The following is a 19034-nucleotide window of genomic DNA, read 5'->3' on the forward strand; positions in this document are numbered from 1 at the left end:
CCCTACAGTTGGTGACTGGCATCAGAGTCACCTAGAGTGAACGCTGAAGAGCGGCCTCCACCACCTGCAAGCTTCCCGATGCCTGTGATCTGGGGTTCTACGCGGACGCCAGGGAGGCCTCTCCTGACCCAGGATGAGCTGAAGAGTGGATCCCTACACACGCCAGGGAGGCCTCTCCTGACCCAGGATGAGCTGAAGAGTGGATCCCTACAGGACAGTACACTTTTCTCTGAGAGAAACTGCTCAATTCATGCAAGTTAAACGCAGATGTAGTGGTTCCTCAGCCCAGCTGAACAGCACTGTAATAAATAACAACCTTTCAAGAAAAAAAACATAGGAACAAGACAACACCCAAGAGAACACACAGAGAGCACAGTGCCGCCCGCAGCCCAGCATGTCTCTGAAAGAGGTCAGCTGGAGATGCGCTGGTCACCTTGGTCCTGCTGTGGATTGCCCCATGCAGGCTCAGAGGCTACCCACTGCTGACCTTCACAGCAGCCAGGGCTTCGAATGACACAGGAGGAGGCTTCTGGTTACAGCAGACAGGGTGTTTATGATTTCATGAAAAGCTCTCCTCTGGGTCTACACACAGGGGCCGAGGGTCTGCATCCATCTGGAGGGAACCTGTCATCTGACGTCAGGAAACTGTTCTTGAGCTTTTATGTCAGCTCAGCACAGAATGAAGGACCGAAGATCCAAAATATGTTATGCCTATTCACAAATTTTAGCATGCTTAGTCTTTTGTTTATTTATTTACTTTTGGTCGTTTTTGCAGTGCTGGGGATTGAATACAGGGCCTGATGCATGCTAGGCAAGTACTGTACCACTGAGCTATTTCCCTGATATTTTGAGGTGGGCTCTTGCTGAGTTGCCCAGGCTGGCCTTGAACTTATGATCCTCCTACTCAGGCTCCTGAGCAGCTGGGATTGCAGGTGTGTGCAACTGTGCCCAGGGGAAAGGACATTTTAAAGAAATGATTTGCCAAGGTCCCTCACCCCACGCAGAGATGAGTGAACAACGGTGCAGTTCCACACAGCAGCTGCTGAGGGTCACTTACTTGTATTTGCATTGTGGAATTAGGGGTGATATTTATTCATTGTTTTTTTACATACCTTCATTTTCAAAATTTCCTAAAATGGACATGCTTTATTTTAAAATAAAACTCTTCAGACTGATGTGAATGACATCAACTGACGTCGTCTTCAGTCGGATGCACACTGGCAAAGCCACCTCAGGACACACGAGGGCCACTGTGCTCCTGTGGTGGCCGTCTTCACATCGTGCTGCTGCCCTTTGTGGCAGAGGCCTTCTCCTGGGCTTGGGTCCCCCAGCAAGGCTAGGGACAGTCCGCACAATCACCGCCCCGCTGATGGAACATGCTCAGTGCTTCCCTGGGTCCCTCTGATATTGGAGGACTTACCTGGCATGGCCAGTGCTTTTGTGAAAGTAACTGTGTGTGATATTTATTTTTCTTATGATGTATTTACAAGGATCAGTGTTCTCCCCTCTTTTCCTGTGGGGTGGAAGATGTCCATGGAAAACTGTCACTTGACACCCCAGAAGCATATTCTTGGTTATTCGTATCTATTTAGCACAGAATGTAGAGTTTAAAACCAAAAATCTTTTTTGATCTGATTTATAAATATACAAAATTGCAAATTTTAAGATGCTTAGAAGAAAAGAAGTTTAAAAGGAAGAACAGAAATGATTTTCTTGGGTCTCCTGACTCCTTCAAAGACAGAAATGTACAACAACCATTCCTGCTGCACAGCCCAGAGTGGCAGTTTTTCATGTTCTTTCCAGTTCTTTCCAGAAGTGTGGGCCTCCAGATACGGCCAGTAGCAGAACCGTCCTGGCTTTTGGTCACGAGAACACTCCACCAACAAAGCACAGAATGCGCGGTGCTCACATCTGACGGCCACAGCAGGGTGAGGGCTGCCTTTAGAATTTGAAGAGATCGATGAAGTGCTGTGGGGACACGGGCGTGAAGCAGCTGTCCGGGTCAGCCGCAGTGCAGGGGTGACCTGAGTCCTGTGGGGAGGGGAGCTGGGTTAGGAACTTGCCACGACCACCGTCAGTCACAGCTGCAGAGAAGACACCAGCACTTGGCAAAGGGGACCCTGACCTCACCCAGTGGTGCCATGGTACCTCCTGGGTGGATTCCTGAGGCCTGCAGAGGAGCAGGACACCAGTGCCGTCCTCAGTGTGAGGAGCTGCTGGTCTCCCTGCCCACTCCCTCCCTCCTCCTCCTGGCCCACGCAGACCTTGCAATTGGGATCCCTCTACTGGGCACAGGCCAGGGGAGTGGCTGGCCTCTGCCCACCTGGAGCCCTTATTCAGGAAGGACGGGGAGAACCCAGGGTGTGCTGCCCGGTGCTGCCCACGGCCAAGGAGACAGAATTGTACTTCAGAAGCGAGAGAAGAAAAGCAAGCCTGTGAAGAAGCAGACACCCTCTTGGCAAGGCCGCATGGGGCAGCACTGGGCTCTCCAGCCCCTCGGAACTGAGTGTGTTTTTATGGATGGTCTCCAGTTTTCCTGAGAGTAGGACCTGAGCAAGGCTGTTGCCAGGCAGGGCGAGGAGAAGGCACGCGCAGCGCAGTGGAGACAGGCAGTACCTTCAGGAGCCAAGCGAGGTGGTAGTCCTTAGCACGCAGAAAAGCCCGCGGGAGGCAGCAGAGGGGAGAAGGAAAGATGGGTTAGGAAGAGCTGCACGTGGTCATTCAGGACTGTGCAGATTACTTACGAAAATTAAAAATGGTAACTAGGGCAATGCAAAGTACGAAAAGACAGGAACCACCTGACACCCCGAATCCCATACAACTGAAGATAGTCTTGGGACACAGATACTCCATTTCCTTTTAATTCTCTCAAACTGAGAACTCACGAGGCCCCTGTGCTAAATCTTCACAACTGTTCACCGAGAAACACAAAGCAAGGCTCGTGTTTCAATGTGCAAGGGACATTTGGAGAAAGTCCTTCATTCCTCCTTTTCCCCAAGGGTCTACTCCTCCATGCTAGATAACGGGTGTGTGGATCTGGACCTCCAAGTGTCTCTCGTTCAGCCTCTACCAGGAGGACCAGCAAGCCTGCTGCTCCCCACAGGCCCCAGCCCTGCGCTCCTAGCCCATCTGGAGGGTTCCCACATTCTCCCTGCTCATGAGTAGGGGCAGCTGGTCAGAGTGCTCATAGGAGATGTTCCCAGACCTGGGTGCTGGACAGGTCAAGCCTGCCTCACTTCAGGCTCTGGCCACAGCTCTGTTCCTGGCCCACAGGCACCTTGCTGAGTGTTCTGTCTCAGGAAACCTAAGCAGCACCTCTTTCACTATCATAACCACAGAAACTCACGAGAAAGTGTGTTTCTTTATTAACTACTTAGCAGATAGGGCGAGCTCCAATATTCTTACATATTCTTGTAAGAATGTTGACGTCTTCACCAAACTGAAAGGTTTCTATACCATGAAAAGTTATTTCCACGTATGTAATTATCATTACTTTCATCGTTTCTATAAAATCAAGTAATATGCTCAGGAGAGAAGAGATAAGCGACCCTTATCAGCATCAGTTCAAACTAGATGTACCGTCTATCACCAGCTGTGACTGGGTGGGAGCTGCGTTCTCAGTAGTGTGAGCAATTCAGAGCATCCCCTGGGCCTGGCCTGGCTCCCACCAGGTAAGGAGTCAAAGCAGGGTGAGTCAGGCCAGGGCACCGGCAGGTGCCTCTGTGCCCATGAGGGGGAGGGATCGGAGCAATGTGCTCTCCTGGGACCACCCAAGACATCAGGACACAGGACGTTCCCTGCTCTTTACAGCATTAGGGAGCAAAGCTGTGCTGTGGCTGCTGATTCTGAGGAAGAGGGACGGCACTCTCCAACACAGGACAGTAAACCTGAAGGGGTAGAACCTCCTATGCCGTCCTTGCTGAGGCCTGAGTCACTGTGCATGGCCTGCTTACCTCTGATGGAACAAGTAAAGCCTGTTAACCAACATGAGAGAAACAGGCCCCTCACATGGTCCACTCAGCGGTGGACCACCATAACAAGCCAGAGCATCACCAGTGGAGTCTGCAGTGAAAGCAGCTGTCTCTTTCCAAACACTCTAGAGCTTGCCTGTGACCCATCTGATAACATAGATAAATGTAAAACAAAAGGTCAGTCAGAACAGGATCTGCAGCTGCCCTCAATTCAGAGATGGGGAGCCAGACACCTGTTCCCAGGAGAGGCCAACCCTCGCCCAGCCCAGAAACAGCTGGGAGGGGCCCTGGGCAGTGGGTGGGCAGCGGGGTCAGGACCGGCACTGCCATCAGCGTCAGGCCTCCGTGGTTTGAACACTTAACATCCACACCATCAAATGCCAGGTTCACCACCGAAACGCATTCCAGGATGGAGCATTAACGAGCCAAGAAAACAAGTCATGCCACCGAAGGGCCTGCAGGGCTGTTCCCTGCACAGAAAGCATGCCATCAGAGAGCGGGCACCAAGTCCAAGACCGCAGTAGGCACACGTGACGGGGTCCAGCTCTGCTCTTCTGACACAGCGGGTGCTGTAGATGAGCAGATGATGTGTCTAAGTTTTTCACCAAAGCCTTGCTGATAAGTAACAATGTTCAGGAGCCACCTCTGCTCTCTCTCCTGTCACTGACGGACATCCATGGGGATGGATGACACATGCCACAGACAGCGTTTTCCATTTTATTCTTACCTTTCCCCTTAAGATACAGGTGAATGATCTGTTTTGCTGCATTACAGCCCTCACATTCCAGGAGACACTTAAATGATTACCTTCCAGAAGAGGATGCTGCAGTGCCGGCAAAAATGCAAGGTGTCTCCATACTGCTCCTTGGTTGGGTAATACTTCTGAAGTGTGAAATACATCAACTTCCACTCTACATGTCCTTTTTCTGAAAGGATCAAATGTCTACAAAACTGAACAAACAAAATTCTGTTGAGAATTGGCAAATGATTTCCAAAATAATATAAAGTGTAAAGCTATTTTTAAAAGGCAGCAGAGTTCACGAAACAATTATTTGAAATTGAACTTACTTGGATTACACCAATAAGGGACAAGTCAATAGTGGGATACCTGAATACTGATACCACTGCAGCTGTGCGACGGGTTTGATGACCCAGAACTGGCATGATGTCCATGATGCATAAAATAAGCAACTCATGTCATTTGTCTGATAAGGGACTTGTATGCAGAACACATAAAGAACACAACTCAATACAAAGACAGCCCCATGTAAGAATAGGCAATAGAATGAAAAAATAAAGAGGTGCCCAACCAGCCAGGGACATAGGGCACAACACCCCTCACACCCCACAAGTGTGGGACCCTAACGCTGCTGCCGGGAGTCGAGTACGGAGACAACTAGCCGGTTCCCCAGGTCAAACGCAGCCACACCTGGCCAGCAGCTCCACTCCTAGTAACACACCCTAGAGAAGGGGAGCATGTCCACAAACCTGGAGGTGAGCAACTGTAACAGCACAGGTGGGCGCAAAGCCAGCGTCCCCCAGTGAGGAGTGGACAAAAACACCCGGGGTGTCCACAGAAGGACAGAAGCTCGGTTTGTAAGACCGCATGAGCTGAGGGTAAGAAGCTAGATGTCCAGAACAGGGATGTACAGAACATGGATGTCCAGGGACAGAAAGCAGACATGGGGTGATGATGCTTGACCCCACATTGGTGGCAGGGACAGCCACACGAAGCAACAGCATCATAAAGGAACGCTACACTCTTTTGGTTGTGGGAAAAGAGACGAGCTCTTCCGTGGTGCCCACAGAAGCCCAAGGTGCACCCACGGCCACAGCTGGCAGAGCCTGCCATCCGTGCACACCACAATGCCCTCACTCTGTGCCTTGCTCCTAACAGCAATGCTTTGTGCCATACTCGAGCTGGGTCCCTGTTTCTGGGGACTCTGCAAATGATGATGGAGTCTGTGAGGAAATCTGCTTCTCATCGAGATGGAACCAGGGCAGCTTGAAAAGTAAAGGAGAGTCCTTACATACCCGGCTGTAAACAGCAGTCTCCTGGAATAAAAGCAAGCTCAGTTGCCCCCTCTTCTACCAGCACGGTGCCCACCCATGCACAAGGGGAGCAGCCCACTCGCCCATGTTTTCTGACTCTGAATCCCTCATCCACATCAGAAGCTCAAGTCAAGCCTGTTGGTCACTTGAGACGACCGGTCCAAGCTCACTTCTGTTGGTTTCACCATGAGGATGCTTCCCACCTGCGCCCTGTTCACACATTTCTAATATGTCTGCTTGTTTTTCAGGGTCTGTTACTAAGCTACGCCTGGCCCTGAAAGCGCATGTTCCGTCCCACACCTGCACACACCCAGTGCTCATAGTACTTAATTGGAGTGATGTCTGATGAGCTGCACAGGGTGTCATCTGCCCTCCCTTGTGTGCAGAGTCGGCTCTGCAGAGGCTCTGAAGCAGTCCAGCAGGACGTGGCCATGGATGGGGAAGGCCCTAGGCAGGCTGCCCTGAACACACGTCTGTGCCTGGGACTCTCAGGTGAGAGCTGTGCATGGGGACAGGAAGCCAGGCCTCCCAGAGCTGTGAGGCTTTTCCAGGACACACAGCTTGGTAAAAGGCAGAGCTGGAGATCAGCTCGTTAGATGAAGGGGACCCTGGGGAACTTGTCACCAACAAGTGGGACAGAGAACATGCTGTGGCTGTGCTAGTTGTTTCTGGGTGATTTTCAAAATCATGGTTCTTTTTAAATATGGAAAATATAGCCTGATCACCCTGATGCTCAGAACTGGAGCCTCAGACCTGGCAGGGCACATGGGCCTCTGCAGCCAAGTGTGTCATGCACACACCCACCTGCTTTTCAGCAAAATGGTACTGACATAGCTTCTTCCACAGTTGCCTGTCCTCGCTGAGCACGTACAGGGTGGGTGTCACCTGGCCCAGGGTGACGACATCCCACCCGTCTGAGAAGCGGTGGAGGATGTTGCTCAGCGTGTGTAATGGCAGGTCGCTGAGGGTGAGGCCATCATTCACCTGCTGGAAGGAAACGTGGACAGCATCTCGTTGAGGCAGCAGCAGCTGTCGTCACACAGAAGCACAGGTGTACCCCAGTGATGCCTGAGAAGGTGGAGGCACAAGCCCTCCAAGGAGGGTGGGCTACACCACAGAGCTCCCACACAGCGCCCTGGGGCAGGACTGGTGCCAGAAGGCCACACACTCCACACACCAGCTCTATGCTCATGTTCAACACCAGCTCTATGCTCATATTCAGAGCTGAGAGTTTCACCGGCTGTTTCAGGGCACGCCCAGGAGAAGTGGGCTCCAAACAGGGGAAGCGTTAATGTGACCAGAATGTGTTTCAGAGACAGTGTCTTCACAGGCCCCTTCAGCATGATGTTAGCTATTGTTTAAAAGTTTTACTTTTCCATATTAAGATATAACTAGAAGCAGAACTTGTCTGTGACAAGCACCCCCGGAGCCAGTTCTGCCACATGGAGGAGTTCTATGAACCAACTGACCTCTGGGTGGCCTGAAGCCAGCACAGTGAGAAGCTATCGAATGTTCCAGATCAGTGCCGCCCAGAGACCACCACCAAGCCCAGCCAGCACACACCAGCTGGTGCTTCTATCACTGTCGCGCTCTAGACAGTGAGACAGTGCGCTTGCTGCCAGCTCCAAAAGCACAGGCAACAAAAGCAAGAATTGGCAAATCAGGCTTATCAACCCAAAGCTCCTACACAGCAAGGGAGACCACAACAGGGAGCAGCCCATCCCATGAAGTAAGACATGCAGAATGGGAGAAGTGTTGGAGCTTGCTCATCCAGCAAGGAGTTAATTTCTGGAACACACAGGAAACTCCAAAGAATCCAGTTAAAAATGGGTCAACTAACTGAAACAACATGTCTCAAAAGAGGACACAGAAATGGCACAGTTGCATGGAAACATGCAGCATCACTGATCCTCAGGAAATGCCCTCACCACAGTCCTAATGGCTGTTATTATCTGGAGAGGATGTGGAGGAAGGAGGACTTGAGACCTGGTTGACAGGAGTGCCAATTAGTACAGCCATATGGAGAACAGTGTGTAGGTCCCTCAAACCTCAGACAGACCTTCAGTGTGATCCAGTCACTCCACCATGGGCTACACATCCAAAGGAACCCAAGCCCATGGGGTGGGGAAACTCCTGCCCGGCACATCCTCTGCAGCATCATTTGCAATAGCTATGATATGTATCAACCCTGGTGCCCACTGACAGATGAATAAAGAAGATGTATATACACAGTGGGACACTATTCAGCCCCAAAGATAATAGAATCCTGTCATTTGCAGCAAAATGGATGGAACTAGAACATACTATGTTAAGTGAAATAAGTCAGGCCCAGAAGGACAAGCACCACGCCTTTTCATTTGTGAAAGCTAAAGCTGATCCACAGAACAGAGGAAGAGTGGTTGCCAGGTGGGAAGAAGGATGGAATGGGAGGTAACAGGTCCAGGTGTTGCTGAATGGGAGGGTCATGGCTCATGTTCTGTGGCACCGGAGGATAATGATGATTGACAATAACTAATTGAATATTTCAAAGCAGATAACAGAGAATTTTGAATGTTCCCAACTCAAAGAAATGGCACTGAGGTGACAGATACGCCAATTACCCTGACATGATCGTGATCATTGCACTGTACACACTAAGTGCCACTCTGTACATAAGTGCATATAGTTACTACGTGTCAATTAAACAATATTTAAAAGAAGAAAGACACTCATACCTTCGTCATCTGAAGGTTCTGTAGTTGTTGTTGCCAGTTAAGGACAGTTTCTAAACGGCAAATCCAAATGTTGATGTTGCCCACCAACACTGACTTCCCTACCCCTCTAATGAGGGTGCAGAGGGTGGAGCTCAGGTCCTGCAGGAGGTTCTTGATCAGGCGAGGGTTCTGGTGGTCACAGAGCACTGGAAAAGGAACACAAAGTGACGGGCTGATGTAATGAACCACACTGTACCCTGGTCTAGCCTCACACCCAGGTGTTTATTGACCATCCTCACGGTGGAGTATTAGCCTTAAGCAGAAGACTGAGGTGCTGCCACACACGAACCCAGAAGACCCTGTGTGGAGTGAATGCAAGCCTCGCAAGGACAAAGATGGTGCACCGTCGTGGGCAGGTGACAAGTCATTGCTTTGAACTATGTGAGACCCTGGACAGCGAAACACACACTGCTCTTGGAAACTCGGAGTGCAAGGGTGCCTGGGGAATGCCCATTTGCAAGTTGATTCCTGTTGACAGGGGAAATTCTATGTTTGCCATGGAACTCACTAGTTCAGAAAGGCTTAATTTCAAATCACAGCTGCCCAAAGGTAGAGGAGATGGGCGCAACCTGCCAAGCCCCAAACAAGTTATTTTTTCCATCTTCATCCTGTTTTCCTCAAGAAGCTGGCCATGTACACTGACACACTTGATGTTCCTACCTGTGAAAATGAAATGCAGACTCCTGTTCTTTGTTAGATCCAGTCTCATCAGAGCTGGTCCCCATCGGATCCCGCTGTTTCGCTTATGTCTTATATCTTTAATATTTCTAATCTGACTCACTGCCCTAGTTTGGGGAAACTGAGTAAACATCATGCAGGTTGTGACAGTGCACTTCTACTTCCATGAAGTATCAACAATCAGAATCACATCAGAACACAGAGTGTGGATGCCAGGGGCCAGAACTGGTGTTCCATGGGGACAGAATTCAATTGGGCAGCGAAGATGTTTTTTGAGATGGATGGTGGTGATGCACGCAATGCTGCCGAACTGCACACTTAACAATGGTACAGTGGTAAACGTCAGATGTATTTTACCACAATAAAAAAACAAGTGTGTAATTTTATTACAGCCTAAACTGGCTTCATTTTTGAGATATCCCAAGTATAATGAGATTTTTAAAAATTTTACATTTTATCAGCAAATCTTCAGCTGGAACTACAATTTTGCCTTTAAAATGGTCAGTATACACATTTTTTGTACTTGTCATAAAGAGAATATTTAAGTTTTACATGTGCACTAAACTAATGGTATAAAATTTAAACTTCCCTCTACTGACTGCTGCTACAATAACAAAAGCAAGCTCATTAAATTTAAAAGAATATTATTATAGAATTATTGGCCAGAGTGAATGAACCACCATCTTGCTGTTTGTGGAGCCACTCAGCCAAGTAAAGTGTAGCTGGCTGACCATGAGAAGGCACAGTGGCTCTGTAGAACTGGGAGACTGGTTCTCTGGTGTGCCAAGAGAGATATCAGAAAGAAAACCGGCACCGAAAGAACTCTGGGACTTCAGGGACAACCTAACTTCCTGTCTGATGTTGTCATGTGTCTGTATTGTTGTTTTTCACTACATAAATACTGGGGAAAGAGAAAAGAAAAATCTCTTCTTGCCCTAAATTTCTAATGAGGATTCAGATTATTGGAAACATCAGTGATTGTCTTACCCTTCTGAACAATTTTATCCAGAATGTTGAAGTAATTCTTCTGTGCAACACCACTCAATGAAGTTAACTGGGATTTTGCAATCAGCTGCAATAGCTAAGGAGAGAGGGAAAAGAAAGCTAAGCATCTTCAAATCCACGTGACATGGAACACAAGTATGGTGACAAGGCACAGTGCAGAAGGAAGACACCTGGACCAAGGCTCCTGGCCAGCCCTGGGCAGTCTGCATCCATACAGGAAATGGCTATCACTTGTCTTACCCTGGGAACACTCCAGGAAGGCCATTGTGCAGGATGCCTTCTGCCCTCCAGGCCAGTGTGGGTGCTCCACAAGAGGCTACAGGATGGGGATGTGGGTGTGCCTGTCCTGATCAGACCCACTGTGATGCTATTTCACACCCAAACTCACGGTTGTTTGCTGACCACACAATCAGAAAGTCAACAGGCCCTTCCCTTTGGAAACGGAAAGACAGAAGCCATGCCATGCTCCAGCTCTTTCAGCAACACTGGCAGAACATCGAGGGCCCCACAGTGAGGACCACTTGGGATCTGCAAGGTGCAAGCCTCACTCTAGGCATGAAGAGTGCACACATCCACCTCTGCCTGCCCTCTGGCCTCACACAGCACCCTCGCCATGCTGGCCTCACAAAGCTGATGTGCTTTTCTTCCATACTTCTCCTCCTGGTTTGAGCCCTCCACCCTCCCCCAAGAGTCTGCATTTTGGTGTGCTGCTCTGGCACAGCCTGGAGTCGCTCTGCTTTCTGGTTCTATCTGGAAACCTCTGGCCTAATCAGCCTATCTTTACTGATTCAACGTGGGTTTGGCCTTATTTGTATGACATATTTTTGTTTGGTAACTTTTAAAGAAAGTCCTCATTTTCCTTTAGAACTTAGGGGAGTTTGTGTATTCATCCCAGAAATTACTTTTGTAATTTAACCCAGCACTGTTCTCTCACCCTCCTGAACCTCGACAGCACGTCTCAGTCCCAGTGGTTTCCAAAAACTCAGGGTAAAGCTGACATTCTCTTGTCCCTCCCCCTTGCCCTGTGGCCCTCCCCCACCTTGTGTTGCAAGCTGCACCACCTCTTCACTGCCAGGGTCCAGGACATTCACTTCCGTCCTGCACCCTGGTCCGTGCATGTCACCTCCTGGCCACAGTCAGTGCACTGGGCCACTGCTGAGGTCCACTTCTGTTGCCACTGCTTTCCTAGCCATCTCTTGATTGGTTGAAGTTAGTTTCCTCAAAAATGCTCATGATTGCCAAGGTCTGGACTAAAAACAGGAGCTGTGACCATTTCAGACAGATCCTTCTACACTACCTTCTAGAGGAAACTCCTGAAGCACACAACTTATGAAGACTGAATCACCAGGAAACAGAAAACCTGTACAGATCAATGGTGAGTAACAAGCCTGAGCAAGGAGTAAAATCCCTGTCCCAGAAAAGTCCAGGACTGCCCAGCTCCACTGCTGGGTTCTGCCAAGCACTTGAAGAACTAATTGCACTTCTTCTCAGATTGCACCAAGGAGGGGAGGAGTTACTCTAATGCATTCTAGGAGGCCAACATAGCCTGGTGCCAAAATCAGACTAGAACACCACAGAACACCACCATCCAGCATCCTGGGGGACAAAGGCCCACAGAACTCTAGCAACCGGGGCCAGCAGCATGTCAAGACGACTCGCCATGATGGTCAGGGAAGCAGTCAGGAAACATGCACACGACTCATCAAGGGCAAAATCCACAAGGTTGCTTGGACAGAGCATCTGATGGAAGTCAACATCCTTCAGGACAAAAACCATTGACACAAGAGGGACGGAAGGCACACAGCACACGCCCCCAGCTACCAGCATCCTGGAGGGACAGCTGAGAACTCTCTAGTCTGGAGGGGACCAGATGCCCACTGTGCACTGTCAGTCAATACAATGCTGGAAATCCTAGCCAGGGCATCCCAATCGGACCAGAGGAAGTCAAACTGTCACCGCTGGCAGATGACAAGGTCTGACTGCCAAAAAACAACTAGAACTAATCATCAAATTCAGGAAGGTGCAGGATAAAAATCAGTGTACAAATGCAGCCTTTGGAGACAACACCGACAGAAATGGAAATGATTGTGTTATGTGAAATAAGCCAGACACAGTCTCTCTCATGTGGAATCTTCAATAGCTATTCTCACAGAAGACAGTACCACAGTGTTAGCAGGAGCTTGGGAGGGTTAGCAGAGGCTCGGCTGACCTGTGCCACACTACAGCAGAGCTCCCTCCTGGACCACCCTTCATTCACTTACAATCCAGACGGGACTCGCCTTGTCCACAGACTTATGGCACTGGCAGAAAGACAGAGTGTTACTTCCCCCCAAGCCAACTACTTTCTAACTTATGTTCTAATTTTGTAAAAGCATCCTTAGTTGCTGCATTAGGCGTGCTCCACAAGTCACCTTGCTGAGAGGATAAAGTTGCTGAGTTAAACAAAAGCAAGAGGGTATAGCACTTGCAAACGGTCTCAAGGCGATTCCCATCTCAAATGGAGCTTGGGATCCACTGGAAGACAAGCTTTTGTCAGCCCTCACTTGATGAACCAAGCCCAGCCTACCCCCATCATTGTCAATCATGCCCAAATTTTCTTGAAAGCACCAGAACTACATGGTCAGATTCACTTCAGGTGAGGTCAGACGCCCACGTCAGAAGAAAGATGCTCCCTTCAAGTGAAGCTGTCCTTCCTCTTTGACAAAACTTGTCCTTAGGAGCATTAACACATTTTGCTCATGTACTTTCGTCCAGCATGTTTTGTTTTTTAATTTTTATTTTACTTTTTTTAGTTGTTGATGTACCTTTATTTTTTATTTATTTATATGTGATGCTGAGGATGGAACCCAGTGCCTCACACATGCTAGGCAAGCACTCTGCCACTGAGCCACAACCCTAGCCCCTAGCATGTTTGTTAAGGGGGAAAATTATATAAATACCTGGAGTTAATCAAATAGGCTACTTTCAATCACAAATCAACCACTTAATAAAGGTTTTCAAAATATATAAATGCATCCTTTTCTGCATAAGAAATTCTGCTAACTTGGAAGATGGGAGGATATCCTTTTGTGAAGAATTTTCTTAAAAGGAGAAATAATATGCTCCATGTTTTCTAAGAAACAAGTATTCTTGAAAAGAGAAGGTACTTGTACTTGGCAAAAAATTTTGATAATTACAGAATGTCCTACTAGCCAGTGCATACTTTAAGCCAAACTTCAGAGAATCCTTAACAGTGGCAAAAGTCAGTGGAGTACCTTACAACAAGCCATGGGAAAGGTGACTGGTCTGCTCTTCTCCCACTCAGGAATAAGAAATGCCTACTGTGTTTGAGGACTCTGTGACACAGCAGGGCTCCGAATGCAGCATGACAACAACACATCAGCCCTTGACTTGTCCCTGTGGCGGCCCGCTGGGCAATGTCCACACAAGCGTTAAGGACGGCACCTTTCAAAGACTTATGTTGACCGACACTGTTTTCAAATGTCTTTTGATGACTGAGAAGCCACTTGCTTTCTATCACAGTTTACAGAATCATGGGAAATGAAGTGTCAACAACGTCTCCTGGTGCCAGGACAGTGAGATTTGGTTTCTGTCCTTGTCTTCTCACCCTGCGTCCTGATGGTGAAGGACCTACTATGTGCAGCCTAGTCCTTGCCCACCGCCACCTCAAGAGAAGACAGAAGACGAGGGAATAGCAGCAGCCCTTAAGGTGGGTCCCAAACTCCCACACACCATGCACAAGGAGGCTCAATCACTTTGAGGTCCCTTAGCAGAGGAGTGGAGCCGCTTCCCTGAGCGGTCCTCCACAGGTGCTTGGCCTCTGCATCCTCACCATGCACAGCCAAGGAGGCTGAGGCTACTAAGCCATCCTCAGTAGAGAGGTGAAATGTCTTTAAAACCTCATAATACCAGATGTCTTGGCCCACGGTGTCTTTCTAGGTTTCCAACCTCATTACTGAACAGATCTGAGAAACTGGGAGACAGGGACGAGATCTCAGGGCTAAAAAGACTGGGGAGTGATTCCCAGGGTTGTAAAAGTCTGAGTGAAGACAAGGGTGACCAACTCTACCTACAGTAAGACCAAAGGGGAAAATACAATCATGCATAGCAAAGAAGGGTTAGAGGCTTGACCAAAACACACCGTGTCTGATGTCCTGCCTCATGACCCATCTGCAGGCATAGCAGGATGTGCTGGAGAAAGCCTGCTTTCCCAGTAACTAAAGCTAAGGTGTGGCCCCTGGGAACTCAGAGCCCAAGGTGGCAGGGATAGCCTGCGGGAGGGAGGTCCCTGACTCCTGTGTTCCTTCCTGAATATGCCTTTTTCTTCCTACAGCCAGTGGGAAGACCTTGCTGCAGCTGCAAGAAGCATCTTGGGTACTTCATATTCATCATCTTCAAAACAGGTATGAAAGAATCATCAAAGCATTTTTTTTTCTCCTTCTATAGTACTGGGATTGAACCCAGGGCCTAGTGTACGCTAGGCAAGTGCTCTCCCACTGAGCCGCGTCCCAGACTTATCAAAGCTATTTTTGAAATAGAAAACTTACTTTGACCACGTATGTAAACCTCCGGATATCCTGGATGGCACTGGAGAAGTCCAGGCGGTTGAACGCCTCCCCTAGAGTGCAGTAGCCGTGCCTCTGAAAAGCAGGGGAGTGAGATTAGTCAGTGGTCAGCACAGTCAACAATCAATGGCTGCCTGGCCATGTGGACATGTTTTAAAGTTGATGCAAAGTACATCTGCTTTCATACAGAAGATTTCTTCCATATGTATTTACAGAATCCCTCAGTGGCTTCTTTTTTAAATTTTTTAAAAATGTTATTCATTTATATGCAGTAATGAGAATCGAACCCAGTGCCTCACACTGTTAGGCAAGCGCTCTACCACTGAGCCACAATCCCAGCCCCTTGCTGTCTTCTTTTGCTATGGACAGGTAGGGCAGATACAAATAGGCCCAAGGATGCTGGCATTGCACATGCTAGAGAAGGATTTCCCTGCAGGGAGGTCTGTACTGCCCAGGGCTGGGAGTGTGCTATGGTTAAGGTGGGTCCCAAACTCCTATACACCATGCACAAGGAGGCTCAATCACAAGGTGCAAGGCTCAGAGGGCCCCCTGGCTGTGGGTGAGAGGTCTGAAGGCATGTGGTGGATCTGAGGATGGCAAGTTTCCAAGATAGGGGTATGGGTGCCCAGCACCCAAAACAAAAAAGCTGGTAATGAGATCAAAGGTCTAACTGAAGCTGAAGAGTACTATCCTACCCTGCAGACCTCCCTTAATGGAGCACCTTGTACTCCCCAGTCTGCAGAACTCACTTGAGGCTCAGCAGTGCTTCTGAACTCCACCTTTGTTTCAAATACCTAATGTCTCTAAGTAGGGTTTCAATTTAGAGTTGTGGGGACACGTAAACTGGAGGACAATGACAGGAACTATAAGAAGTGACAGATGACTCCCCAGATTCCAAACAGGCCAGTGGGGCTGGACTGGGGGCAGCTGGGGTAGCAGAATGTCTGCTCCTGGTTTTGTGTCCAAGCCAAGGATAGTCCTAATGTGTGCAGAAACCAACCCCACGCTTATCTGAAACAGTCAACATACATGTCCACTGAGCATCTCTTGTGCAGAATGCTTTCCTAGAGCATTTCCATTTTATGGTGAAGCAAAGCATAAACAGATACAGACTGCAACCTGATACAGCAGATACATCCCAGCTTACAGTCTTAATCTCTTCTTTTTTGAATGAATGAAATTCTAAATGCTGGTGCAGATGCCTCTTCCAGACAGCTGTCATCTCACACAGTAAGGGTCTGGTTCAGAGTGAACCACACAAGTGTGCTCGCCTTTGCAGGCCACGTGGTGTATACCAGGTACAAGTAGGAAGGTGTGGGGGGGATGAGGACCTATTAGCTCCCAGTGCCAGTCCTGGGCAATCCCAAGCTCATTAGACACTAACCAAGGACTCCTGGACATCCCTGTTGCCTGAAGACAAATTCCAGTTGCGATTTGTGCAGTAACACACAGAAGGTGAAATACTGAATCGTCTCTTACAAGCTCCACACCTTGTTTTGTACAAAGTAGGTTAGATTCTGTCAATCTTCCCATGGCGTCCCAGAGTATGTGTTAAGAACTAGAGTCATGTTATACCCATTTAACAATACTAGCCACCACCCAATAGGTCAATAGTTTTCTTTCTCAGAATGTAATCCCTAAGTTTCTAGGCTGCTGGGCTAGTTTAAAGATATCCACTGTTAACACTTCCAGGACACTTAACTTATCCTAACTTTTACTATGTACTAAATAATTCCTCCCCGAATTACTTTCCCTAACTGCTGTGAATGGAAGCAAATGCAAAGTTTTGAGAGGGGTAAATAAGGGCCAGGCTTCCTTGGCACTAAGGAGAGAGAAAGGAAACAGAGCTGGAAGCTAATGAGGGCTTGATGGCTCTTAAGGAAGCTTTGCTGACCTGGAAATCAAAGGCTGGCAAGCATTCCAACTGCCCTGCTGCTCCAGTCGAGAGCAATTCCATAGGAGTCAGTCTCCACACAAAATGAAGGGCTCAATGGTCACCCTCACTCCAACACACACACATCAGAGCAAGGAACATCCTCACCTGTAGCCATGGCTCCCACCAACAGAATATACCTCATAACCTGGTCTGAAATAACCACCGTGGGTTCAGAGATGTACAGGGGATCATGCAGTGTGTGCGCAGACACACACACACCATGCATGCACACGTAACAAATATGCAGAGCAAATACCACAAATACCATACATATGCACACACCACACATATGCACACCCCACATCCCATATATCAGATGCATGACAAAACATACACAACACACAATGCATATATGCGCACACACACATTCAGGTGGAATATGCACTACAAACACATCCACATATGTGCACATGCACACATTCACAACCCACAGTCATACCTGTGCACACACACACAACTGTGAATCATCGCTTCAAACGCTACTCACACACACACACCTATCAGAATGTGAATCACAAACCTGGTATTCAAAACAATAACCTCTTTAAGGTGACATTGCATATCCAACAGAGGCTGTGCGGGATAGGCTCCTATTCGTAATAAAATACTTACTTCTTTTGTGCTTTCTTTATGGACATAGATCCATTTTTCACGATAAAAACCTGAAATAAAAATCGACTCTGTTTTTAAAATATGCAAGTTATTTCAAGATGAAGATCTTACAGGAACCTCAGCAGTGGACATGTAGCTAAGTTACTAGCTGCATTATAGGAACAAAGGTGCTTTCCGTGGGGCAAGGGAAACTGAAATGCCTTGTCCCTGAAGGGCTGAGGGTGCTGAGAGACCGCAGTGGAAAGGACATCAGATGACGCCCATCTCAGCAGCTGAAGAGAAAACTAGTGCTAGTGATGGCTGCAGGGACATCAGAGCGTGAATGACTAGGAACTACACATTCAAACCTCCTTCTGCACCTGGATGCCTCTGTGTTCCACAAACAAAAGCCTCTCCCCTGACTGCCGTCTCACACCTAGAAGGTGTCAGAGACTACTCTGGATGCTGCCAGGAGAGTTCCTGCCCACCTTCCTGTGCCCTTCTACCTGTGCAGCCTCCCATGTCCCAAACTCCAGCTCCTCCCACGTCTAGTCCTGCCCCGAATGTCCTCCCCTTCTCTGTTGGCTTCCCTGCTCAGGAATGAACTCAACTGTGACCACCCTCAGGATGTGGGGCAGCGTTGTGGGTTTTGCCATCTTCTGTTTGTATGAATCCTAAAATTCAAACGATTGAAATATACAACGTCTGATCACTAACTCAGCAGGCAACACTGGACAGAGTGCTTGCTGACATACCCATAGCACTGCTTATTTTTAAAAGGTAGCACAGCCAAAGCAATCAGGCATATCAACATCCTCAACAAGTACAACATCGTAGTATTGTGGAAAATGATCTTACTTTGAGTATTTGTGTCATTTCTGAAATGGCCCTTTTTCCTTTTTTTGGACGCATATTCACATTCTTCATTATTGAATACCTCTTCATCTTCACTATTTAACATACTGAAATAAAGATACATTTTTTTAAAAGAGAGAGAGAGAGAGAGATAGAGAAAATTTTTTAATATTTATTTTTTAGTTTTCGGTGAACACAACATTGTTATTTTTTTTATTTTTATGTGGTGCTGAGGATCGAACCCAGTGCCCGGCGCATGCCAGGCGAGCGTGTTACCGCTTGAGCCACATCCCCAACCCCTAAAGATACATTTTATTAAAATATTTTCCCAGAGAGACCTCTACTTGGCTTTTTAGAAACCACATAATAAATATCTGATTTGCAATTCAGAGACCAAAATAAAAATCATGTTAAATCAGAGATAAATCATGAGCTTCAATGTACAAGGGTAAGGTCTAATATTCTGTTTTCACTTTGAGAAATCAGGGATGTGCCCGGGTTCTTTCGAGAATGTTACATGCATTAGAAATCTCCCAAGGGTTCTGAGACGTTCAGTCAAGGCAGTTTGGGACATAAAAATGCTCTATCAAAACAGAGACCAGACACAAAACCATGAATTTTGTGGCCA

General features: G+C 48.0%; 1 protein-coding gene across 6 annotated transcripts in view; it reads right to left on the reverse strand.

Moving 5' to 3' along the window:
* Positions 1–404: 404 nt before the first annotated feature.
* Positions 405–19034, reverse strand: part of FBXO25 (F-box protein 25) — a 47864-nt gene continuing 29234 nt past the window's right edge. For 3 of the 6 annotated variants that reach the window (XM_081269487.1, XM_081269486.1, XM_081269482.1), the window contains 8 exons: positions 18410–18513; positions 17573–17622; positions 15007–15099; positions 10442–10535; positions 8738–8922; positions 6828–7010; positions 4779–4922; positions 408–2031 (listed from right to left, as the gene is read on the reverse strand). In XM_081269487.1, the coding sequence (XP_081125613.1) occupies positions 1942–2031; positions 4779–4922; positions 6828–7010; positions 8738–8922; positions 10442–10535; positions 15007–15099; positions 17573–17622; positions 18410–18513 (943 nt within the window). In that variant the 3' untranslated portion in view covers positions 408–1941. Of the gene's footprint in view, positions 2032–4778; positions 4923–6827; positions 7011–8737; positions 8923–10441; positions 10536–15006; positions 15100–17572; positions 17623–18409; positions 18514–19034 lie in introns of all 6 variants that reach the window. The other 3 variants (XM_081269484.1, XM_081269483.1, XM_081269485.1) reach the window with 3 other exon arrangements.

The sequence above is a fragment of the Spermophilus citellus genome (assembly GCF_964194105.1).
Source record: "Spermophilus citellus genome assembly, chromosome: 16".
Classification (NCBI taxonomy): domain Eukaryota; kingdom Metazoa; phylum Chordata; class Mammalia; order Rodentia; family Sciuridae; genus Spermophilus; species Spermophilus citellus.